Source organism: Hyaena hyaena, unplaced genomic scaffold (genome assembly GCF_003009895.1).
Source record: "Hyaena hyaena isolate Hyena2069 unplaced genomic scaffold, ASM300989v1 scaffold_193, whole genome shotgun sequence".
Taxonomy (NCBI): Eukaryota; Metazoa; Chordata; class Mammalia; order Carnivora; family Hyaenidae; genus Hyaena; species Hyaena hyaena.
The window spans coordinates 416,784-427,743 of record NW_024080823.1 but is presented as its reverse complement, the minus strand read 5'-3'; the positions used below and the strand labels follow the sequence as shown (position 1 = coordinate 427,743).

The following is a 10,960-nucleotide window of genomic DNA, read 5'->3' as shown; positions in this document are numbered from 1 at the left end:
TCTCCAATGTCTTTATACACCCAAAGATGTTACTGCAGTATTACATGGGGAAAAGCAAGGTAACCAAAACAAAACAAAATTGCATTTAAGATCCAATTTGGCAACTTACATTTCCTTATAGATACATCTAGATAGATGCAGAGGGATGAAAATAAGGTACGCAAGATGACACACGCTGTTTGCAGCTGATACTAGGAGTGTTTTTACAATTTCCTTCTTTTTCTTTTCGGAGGTTTTGCCACAAGAAAATATATTGCTTAGATATCTTGAAACGATAATTAAGAGTATTTCTTAGACTAAACAACAACAACAAAAAAATTCCAAAAGAAACTTCAGAGAGCTGAGGCAGGAAGAGCAGGTGGGAACAGGCAGCCCTGGAGGGGTCTACGCCCCACACCCCCACCTGCCGGGCAGCCACCTCAGTGCCTGTCTCGAAGCCAGTCTCAAAGCTCCGACAGTCCCCGGCTCCATCAGAAGGTATACTCGGAGGGAAGGCAGAACAAGGGACAGTTCAGGAATACTTCCCAACTTATCTGAAGGATATAAAAGGCAACGGTATTTAAACGGGGCTTAAATTACAGAGCCAGGTACCTACACAGCTTCCAGTGGGGGGAAGAGACACCAAACCCCTGGATGACAGAGACAAAACCACATTTGGAACATCCACAATGGCCATTTTTTATTAAATTCACCTTATTATCAGGATTCTACAGCAACACATACTGCATAAAAAGACACATTAGAAAAACATTCAGTTTGGAAAACATGGCTTCCTGTAAAATACAGTATATGTCACATAAACCCACATATCTCAACACTACAAATTAGGACACCTGAAGTCTCACTGTCCAGCTCTCTCAGAGTGGGGAGCCAAAGCCGCCCCACAGGATCCCAGCTTCAGGCGGCATATCTTCTCTCCCCTTCATGCTTCGCCTTGTGGTACTTCGCATAGTCATTGTACAGCTCCTTAAAGATGTCTCTCACTCCGGGCTGCAGGGACACCCGCAGGAACTGGACGTCTGGCTCAATGCAGAGGTCCAGGATCAGGTAGATACCCTCCTGCAGGAGACCTTTCACCGCGGGGTACAGGGTGACCTGGAAAAGGAGGGCCCGCCCCTCTGTCAGAGCAAACATGCAGAGAACAAGCCTCGGACAACCCGACCCAACCAGGAATTTCAACTTCAGCCCCCAAGGTGAGAAAATTATCATCTTGCATATAAGCATTCGTATCTTAAAAGTTTGTATTTTAGGGAAATAAAAGCCAACTTGAGTGACAAAAACCTGGAATAAAACATCACAGAACCACAGTGGTAGCGTTGCTGTTCAGTAAATGATGCCTCCATGCCTACCAGGGGCACATACAAACTAGAACCTTTAAATTTACAAATCTTATAAGGGCCACCCGCACATGGTGCTACATTCTTCAACCTGACCAGTCACACTGCAAGCTACTCTCACTGGGATACCAGCAGCGATGTTCACTACGTGACTGACTCTCACCCCTGCCCCCGCACACACAGCAGGGCAGGGGGGCAGGGGACGGGGGGCAGGCTCCAACGCTCTGCAAACAGATCAGTGATAGGCCTCAGTTAGTATTTAGACCACATCATATCCAAACAAATCAGACGTGATTTATGATGACAGTTAGTACATCTTTTTATTTCTGTCAACAATGACTCAATGGGACCTAAATTTATAACATCCCCAGAACGGCCAAATGAGTCTTTGAGCCCAGAAAGGCCTTTCTTCCCTGAGCTTCTGGGTCAACTAAAATGGGGGGCCCAGCAGGAAGGATGCGCAGCCAGCTCCAGCCTGGTGACACTGGATGCGGCACACCCCCCCTCAGACCAGAGGTCCCTACTACCGTCTGGACAGACAGGCCAAGGGGACAGGCTCCGTGCACGCCTGCCACAGCTGCTCCGGTTTCAGCTGAACCTGGTGTTCACCGTCGGATATCCCAGGCGCTGTAACCAAAACCAACAGGAAGGTTCCCGCAGGCAGGCCTGGGATTTGGCAGATTCTTTAGGAAGGTCTTAATGGCCTAAGAGTTAAACTGCAAACATATGGCTTTTGGTGAGAATGTACCGTATTAACCAGAAGTCTGAGTCACCAAAGCCAAAGCAATGCTGGGACGTATGTCCCTCAAGAGCCAATCTGTAGGGCGCCCAGGTGGCTTCAGTCGAGTGAGTGTCTGACTGGCTCAGGTCACGATCTCACAATCTGTGGTTTCGAGTCCTGCATCAGGCTCTGTGCTGACAGCTCAAAGCCTGTTTCAGATCCTGTGTCTCCCTATCTCTCTGCCCCTCCTTCACTCCCGCTCTGTCTCTCTCTTTCAAAAATGAGTAGGGGCGCCTGGGTGGCTCAGTCGGTTAAGCATCTGACTTCGGCTCAGGTCATGATCTCATGGTTCATGGATTCAAGCCCCACATCAAGCTCTGTGCTGACAGCCAGCTCACAGCCTGGAGCCTGTTTCAGATTCTGTACCTCCCTCTCTCTCTGACCCTCCCCTGCTCACACTGTCTCTCTCTCTCTCTCTCAGAAAAAAATTTTTAAAAAATGAATAAACGCTAAAAAAATTTTAAAAAAAGAATATTTAAAGAGGCGATTTGTTTCTGTCACTAAGATGGTGCTCGTCTTCAAAGTTACGGTCATTTTCACATGATAGCTCAAAAACTGTCTGATAGACGATCGTCCTACGTTTTACTGTTTATAGATGATAAGAACACTTAAGGACTGGGGAGCCTGGGTGGCTCAGTCAGTTAAGCGTCTGACTTTGGCTCAGGTCATGATCTCGCAGTTCGTGGGTTCGAGCCCCATGTTGGGATATGTGCTGACAGCTCAGAGCCTGGAGCCTGCTTCAGATTCTGTGTCTCCCTTTCTCTCTGCCTCTCCCCTGCTCGTGCTGTTTCTCTCTCAAAAATTAATAAGCTTAAAAAAAATAACACTCGGGGCGCCTGGGTGGCTTAGTCGGTTAAGCGTCCGACTTTCACTTCGGTCATGATCTCGCGGTTCGTGGGTTCGAGCCCCGCGTCGGGCTCTGTGCTGACTGCCAGCTCAGAGCCTGGAGCCTGTTTCAGTCTGTAACTCCCTCTCTCTGACCCTCCCCTGCTCACGCTGTCTCTATCTCTCCTAGAAATAAATAAAACATTTAAAAAAAATTTAAAAAAAAATAACACTCAAGGACTGAAGGCGGAGCTATGATTTTACTGGAAGTAGTATTAGGGAAGGAAGGAAAAAACAAAATGAAACAAATATACTGAGTCATACTAGCTGAGTGTGGATACTGGAAGTTAACTGCTCATTTATTCATCTACTCATCACTCACTAGACAAATAATTCTACCTCCAAAGGCAAAGGAGGTGAAGTACTTCTCCCAGTGGCAGAACTGAGACCTGAACCCCGACAGTCGAAGGCCAGGTCCTGTGAGCTCCATTGTCCCCTCCCATGGGAACTCAACAGTCAAAGGCCAGTGCAGGGCACACTGCTCTGCTGGGTCACAGAAGACCAGTAGCATCCAGTCTGCACAAACACCTCACATCTTTGTGTCTCAGACAATTTATTTATAAAACAAGGGGGGGGGGGGAAACGTCAGTTTCTACAACACTAGGATCACTGACCTATGAATGAAAAGATCTCTAAATAGCCTAAAAGGACCTTACGCAGGATGGGCAGTACAAAGCTATTTACTCTAGGCTATCAAAATACACAGCTGTAAATTTGATCTACAGATAAAAGAGGAAAGTACCCATGGCACATCCCCACTGTGACACATCACTACACAGAGGGTACAAGATCTGTAGGAGCCACTGCTTGTCTCACCAGGTCACTTACCCGCACCACTGCCAGACCTGCACCCATGCCCTCTCCCCATTTAGCTATACCTGCTCTCTAGCCTTTAATTAAACTTACAAATGTCTTTCTGGTCTAGAAAGATTTACAGCGCTTAGCAGAAGCCTCTGTAATGGAATACATATGGAATATTTTCTTTATTACTTGAGTTAAAAACCAAATGAAAGATAAAATGTACACTCTTGCCAATGAATTCTAGGATGCTACAGCCTTAGATAATTCCCAAGGCCTTTAGCTTTCAAGATTAAAAATAAAAAAATAACTGATAGGCATAAATTAGACATGAATAATGAGGCCAAGAAACCAGAGACTTCTCATAAAGTAAATCTCAGAATAATAATTAGCGACTTAAGGGTTCAAATTATCACCTCCCTTCCTGGTCCTTAGTTAAGGGATATTACTAGCTCCCATTTCATTCTTCACTGAAACAGAACGTAATGCCAGCTTTTCTTCCCACAAAGGCTTACATATTAATGACTTGGGTGCTTGGGAAATCTCAAGATTCTATAAAAATGCTAAGTAATTCCAAGGAAACCAAACCCAAAGCCCATCTCTCACTCAAAGGCTGACTCGAAGGGGTCTTTCCAGGTTGCCACCAGCCCTTCCCTGCCTGGGGGAGACCCTGTGCACAGCTGCGGGGGCTGGGCTGCACCCTGCAGGGTCCTCCCCACCCACGCGCCATCTCAGACCCAGGTGCCCACCCACATGACGAGCATCTCCGCTCGCTGAGAGAGCAAGGCCAGTGTGTCTGAAAATTATTTTTATAATTAGACTCGTCCTGAAATGGGGTCAGGATGAAAACAGATACACCACCATGTTTTCTGAGAAAGCTCATTCAACCCAATCTCCCTTGAGAAATCTCTAACGTGACAAGTTTACCAATGGGTTTAACGTTACTCTTACAAGTTTTACAAAGGGGGGCTATTCTGCAGAGAGCAATACGAACACCACAGATGTACATCTACACCTGCAAAGTAGACAGCCACACACATAAACACACTAGACTTAAAAACCCTGGCATTCCATTTAAAGTCAGATACGAAGTCCTATTGTGAACTTCTACACGCAGGTCACACAGGGCCTCGTGGAACTTAGAAAATAGCACACTGACATTCCGCAGTGAGAGCACTGCTGCACGATGAATTAACTATCCACGGTATTGAGTCAAAAAGTCAGATTAAACAGGACAAAAGCATTTTTGTTTCACGTGGCTGAACGAATCTGCCACTCTCTCTACCGTGTCCTCACCCTGAGTGTTGGAGAGCAGCTGACTCACATGTGTGATGCGCTCCAGGAGACCCCGTTCCGGGTCACCACCAAGCCTGGCCCCGTGAGAGTGCCTGTTCTCAAGCCTGGAGAGCACTTCATCTTGCTCTCACTCCACAGACTAACTACAAGAGGCCCCGAGGCTTGTGCTAAAGCAAGGAGTACAGGGTGTACCCAGCACTGCCAGCCTTTGAACGTCCCCTCACTCATCGTCTGCGGGGGGAGCTGCTGCACCCGGCACACGAGCAGGACAGCCTGCTGCCACGCACGGTTTGGGACCATCGGGCCCAATGTCGCTCGCCACTGTGGTGAGGAGCCCTCTACCAAGGACTACACGTGAAGGCATAGGTGAGAGCGAGCAAGCTCGGTTTACCTTCTGCACCTCCGTGACATACTGGGCCACCATGAAGGGGAAGAACACTGTGAACTCCTCGGCCCGAGCCGCGATGTGGCTGTACATCCTTTCCACCAGGCGGGCACACTCTAGGACCACCGATAGGTCATCCGTGCTTCCTGTGGAAGGAAAGTGTTTCCAAACTGATTAGTACAAAACCTGGGCGTTTTAACCCTTCTAACATTATACATTTAATACAGCTGAAAATTATTCAAGTCTTCTCTTTTTTCCCCAGACTCTTTAATTGCCTTATTTTGCAGACAGAATGGAGGAGACAATATATCCAAATATTTAGATCACAAAGGAAAGAACACTTAACATACTCAACACTACACAGTTGTGTTTTTTTTGTTTTTTTTTAAGAGGCCTAGAATAATCAAGATTGTGAGAATGAAATCTGATTGCTATTGTATTTAAAAAGGAGATAGGGGTCTATAAGTAAAATTTAAGTTGGAAAATTATCTTTAAAAAACATTGTTTTGACATCACATGGTTTTAAAGATCAAAGGCCTAATTAATTATGCCTTTGCCTGCTTATGTTTCAGAAACTGTGTAGGCAGATGGATATAAGACTCAGCCACCATTAGTAGAGGTCTTCCTATCATCCCTGCTTTACTTTCCATTTCTTAGTTCTTCCCACCTTAGGGTGCCAGGACCCCACCCCCCACCCCCAGGCCTTAACAAACTGCTCTCAAGAACTCTAAGGGCCTACCTTGTCCCCAAGGCCCTGGTCACAGCCTCTCCCCGAGGCCTTCACAACACAGCCAGGTGGGGAACCCCAGGACCTGCCAGAACACCTTCCCCAACTTTCATTCAGCAAGAAATAAACCCATTTTTAGAAAACTCTAGAAACTGCGAACAAATCTAGTGACAAACAGCAGATCCGTGGCCGGCAGGGGCCAGAGCAGGAAGAGGCTACAGGAGGGCTGTTTTGGGGACAGTGCACATGTTCTATATTTTGATTGTGTTTACCTATCAACACTCATTCAGGACACCCAGGTGGCTCAGTCGGGTAAGTGTCTGACTCTGGATTTCGGCTCATGTCATGATCGTACAGTTTGTGGGATCAAGCCCCACGTCAGGCTTTGCACTGACAGTGCTGAGACCACTTGGGAGTCTCTCTCCCCCTGCTCCACTTGTGCACACAGTCTCTCTCTCAAATCAAAACAAAAAAACCAATACTGATTCAATTGTATACTTTAAACAGATGCAGCTTGTTACACATATTTTATGACTCAATAAACTTGAGTTTTAGAACGCATAATGCCTTTTTTTTTAACACCTTGTGTATACATACAAACATCTTGCATTTTTTCTAGATACAATGTAACTTTATGAAATTATATAAGTTTCTTTTTTTTCCTAGTTTATTTGAGAGAGTGCGAGCACACACACACACATGAATGAGCCAGGGAAGGGCCGAGAAGGAGCATTTCAAGCAGGCTCCACGCTATCAGCACAGAGCCCAATGAGGGGCTTGATCTCACGACTGTGAGATCATGGCATGAGCTGAAATCAGGAGTCAGACGCTTAACCAATTAAGTCACACAGGCACTGCCAAGTTACATAAATTTCTAACATACACTGGACATTTCAACAGGGACGTACTTTAGTGAAGTGCTTGGATATCTAGTATGTACTGTTTCTTCCCTGTTCCCACTGCTCAGCACACATATGCGTTTCACATGAATACGCAGCATTATTACGGCCACAGATTTCATGTGTGGTTATTAACGAGTGCATTAGATGCCAACAAGAAAAGAGTACGAAGGTAAAATTCTACTCGTTTAAGCTGTGAGCACATCAGAGAACCGGGTTTTGGCAGACGGAAGGTAGGTCACTGAGCTGCACCAACACAGACAGGGCAGAGCCATGCTCGTGACCACTCCCCACGCCCCTCGGAACACATGACAAAGGACACGTTTTCAACAACACGCAGGACACGCCTGTAGCAGTGTGTGGGGAGGGCTCTGATCCCCCACTGCTCAGCAAGGGGTGGAGCAGGGTCTTCCCTACACGGCTATTTCCCATCTCCTGTGCAGGCAGGGGTCACTAGTAAAACAGGGAATCTTCCTGCTGAGCTCAGTCATGACCTCAGGGGCCCTGACACAGAGCTGCCATCAGCCACCACCAGCTGATCATGGCTAGCAAGGGAGACGGAACCTGTTTCCCAATCCTGCTCTAAAACACATTCACACTACCACACTGGCACCAACATTACAAGGCTCTGCCCCGGGCTGGGAGAAAGCGACACACCTCACTCTACCACGGACTCATCTCAAAACCAAGCAGAGTAAACTTGGGAATGACAGGCCCGCATCCCTTTTCTCTGTTCGCAACAGTTACTGAAGTCTACAAGTCTGAACCCATTCAAGTGATTCAGGCTGGAGGGGGAGGAGTTGAGTATCATGCATTTGTTCCTAGTCCATCTACACCTGTGGCCACAGGAGGCCTTGTAGACCCCCTGAGTTAGACACCCTCTTTGAGGTCCCAGGGCACTCCATCGGGCACCCTCTCCGTGTGCTCAGCAGCACTTCTAACGGTAGGGTCTGTTCCATGCTATGCAAATTTGAAATAGAGCAATATAGACTGCCTCAATTTATATGTAAATTTTTAAATAATGAGAATCTCCCCCAAATTAGAAACTTTGCAAGAATCAACAACCTTCAAGGCTGAACACAAGCTGTACGCATAATTTGTGCTATCCCCACATGGCAGTTCACTTCACTGGTAAACAAACACAACCGTGCCAAGATAAGGCTGAAATGGTGACTTGCCAGATCTCGTCCCTTTAATAAAATGAAACGGCTCTGTAAATGCCTGTTCTTTTTTAACTTCCTCAGCAAACAAGGGACATCTCTAGGGCAAGAATGGGATGGTACTCACTTTATATCCCTCCTACATGACAGTGAACATTTCTTGAATTTAGAGCCTTTTCTTTTTCCCAGAAAAACAACTAATTTGGTTAAATCAAAAATGCACTCACCGCTTTGGACACAGCAAAAACAAAAACAAAAACAAAACAGTGACAGCTTGTAATTTAAAAAAATCTATTTGGGGTGTTCATTTAGTGATCTGAATATATCTTATTTAAACTCAACTGCGTGAGGGGCACCTGGGTGGCTCAGTTGGTTAAGTGTCCAATTTCGACTCAGGTCATGATCTCATGGTTTGTGAGTTCAAGCCCCGCACTGGGGTCTGTGCCAACAGTTCGGAGCCCAGAGCCTGCTTTGGATTCTCTGACTCCCTCTCTCTGCCCCTGCCCCGCTCATACTCTGTCTCTCTCAAAAATAAAATAAAACATTAAAAACAAAATTAAACTCAACTGGGTGGTTTTATTTTCCGTAACATACGAAGACAGAGCCACCAAAAGATAAACACATTTGAAATCATGTATCTAATACTGTTACTTTTAATTACCTTTATCTTTTTGCCTCCCTTCGTGCATAACTGAAAATACCAATCTATTAAAACAGTTCAAGAAAGAAGGGATGGCTTTCAGCATTACCTGTAGTAAGAGACAAAAGAACATAAGCACATGTAAGTTACTGTTCAAGTTCTACTTTTTTTTTCTTAATATTTATTTTTGAGAGAGAGACAGAGCACGAGCCAATGAGGGGCACAGAGAGGAGACACAGAATCTGAAGCTGACTCCAGGCTCTGAGCGGTCAGCACAAAGCCCAACACAGGGCTCGAACCCACAAACCATGAGATCATGACTAGAGCCGAAGTCAGATGCTTAACCAACTGAGCCATCCAGAAGCCCCATTTTTTTTCTTTTCTTTTTTTTTTGAGATAGAGAAAGCACACAACTGAGTGAGGGGCAGGAAGAGAGAGTGCAGAGCCCGAAGCAGAGCTCAAGCTCACCCAAAGCAGGACTTGTGCTCATGAACCATGAGATCATGACCTGAGCCGAAGTAGGATGCTTAACCAAATGTGCCACCCAGGTGCACTGTATTTATTTCCTTCTTAATTGTATCTATCAGGATGCTCCAAACAGTGTGGCAATCTCTTTTTGCTTGAACTTTCTGGGGAAATTGCTCATCCACCTTACTTGACTCTTTAGCATTTGTTTTAATGATTTGGGATAGGGCTTCCGAGCTTCAAAACTTTAGGAATTTAAGAGAGTGATCAGTTTAGAATTTGCTCAATCTGTTTCTGTTACTGTAAGCTGTTACTAATGCATTCTGGAAATGGGTAAAATAAATAACAGAAGAAACAACAACCAACATAGTCAAGTATAACTGCACTAGAAAAAGATGGTATAAAGCAAATCCACTTAAAATAAGATTCAAAACTTTTCACTTTTTAGTGATGAAAAGGTCTGGAATTTATCTTGAAAAATGATACAAAAATTTTAGTTTAGTTTTTTTTTTTTTTTTTTTTTTTGAGTGAGAGAGAGGGCATGTGTGTATGCTAGGAGGTAAAGGGTGGAGGGCAGAGAATCTTAAGCAGGCACCGAGCCCAAACTCGGGGCTCAATCCCACAACCATGAGATCATGAGGACGTGAAATCAAGAATTGGATGCTTATCCGACTGAGCCACCCAGGAGCCCCTATATTCAACCCCTTTTAGATGGGAATCAAAACAACACACTACCCAATAAAGCGGCCATGGGCTGCATGAGACTACTTAAACTTAAGTAAAATAAAAACTCAGTTTCTAGTCAGACAGCTCCTAGATCACGTATCAGTGGTCAGGACACACGTGGCTGGCGACTGCTGTGAACAATGCGGATACAGAACATGCCCGACTGCTTCCAAGACCTAGGGGACACACTGCTCTTTTCTCAGGATTCTTAGAAGGAACAGGAGTCAATCAAGCGCTGGGATTTTTTTCGTTGGTATAATTTATGCAACCAAATTCTTGATAGCATAACATCTCATTCTCTACATCAAATTAGCAACGTCACAGCATGCTCGGAAAGAACTCAGTTTTGCAGAAGAATTCCAGAGCTTCGTCAAATTTCCCCAGGACCCCTCAGAATCCTCTGCTCTCAAACTCATTAAAAGCACATGAATCTAGAGCCAGACTGAGTTCACAGCCTGGCTTAGTGCGGCACCAGCTGCTGGTCGCTGTGCTGGGCACCCCGGCTGAGAGGGCCTCACGCCGGCCCCTTTGGATTTACCTATGCAGATCCTAGCCTGGTGCTTTTATCAGCTCAACTATGCACCCGGCCATCAGTGTGATCACGCACCACGTGGGCCCCCTTTCCCAGTCTAACTCGCAGGCAGTGAGTGAGAGCTGCTATTATGAGTCACGTCACGCTTTACTACAATCCGTCGTTATACCTGTCAATTTTCTCCTTTCACTAAATGGTCTAATTCTGCTAAATGATCATTTGTTAATGGTTCTGCAGGAGGTTCCCATGGCTTTCTAATATTGCTTTTCTTTTTTTTTTTTTAATGTTTTATTTATTTCTAGGAGAGAGAGAGAGACAGCGTGAGCAGG

The 10,960-nt window shown here is 45.6% G+C and overlaps 1 protein-coding gene across 7 annotated transcripts in view; it reads right to left on the bottom strand.

The window, feature by feature from the left end:
- Window positions 1-659: 659 nt before the first annotated feature.
- Window positions 660-10,960, bottom strand: part of URB2 (URB2 ribosome biogenesis homolog) — a 29,249-nt gene continuing 18,948 nt past the window's right edge. For 4 of the 7 annotated variants that reach the window (XM_039241272.1, XM_039241269.1, XM_039241270.1 and 1 more), the window contains 3 exons: window positions 8,930-9,017; window positions 5,489-5,628; window positions 660-1,095 (listed from right to left, as the gene is read on the bottom strand). In XM_039241272.1, coding sequence (XP_039097203.1) covers window positions 898-1,095; window positions 5,489-5,628; window positions 8,930-9,017 — 426 coding nt within the window. In that variant the 3' untranslated portion in view covers window positions 660-897. Of the gene's footprint in view, window positions 1,096-5,488; window positions 5,629-8,929; window positions 9,018-10,960 lie in introns of those variants that run through there. The other 3 variants (XM_039241273.1, XR_005530054.1, XR_005530053.1) reach the window with 3 other exon arrangements.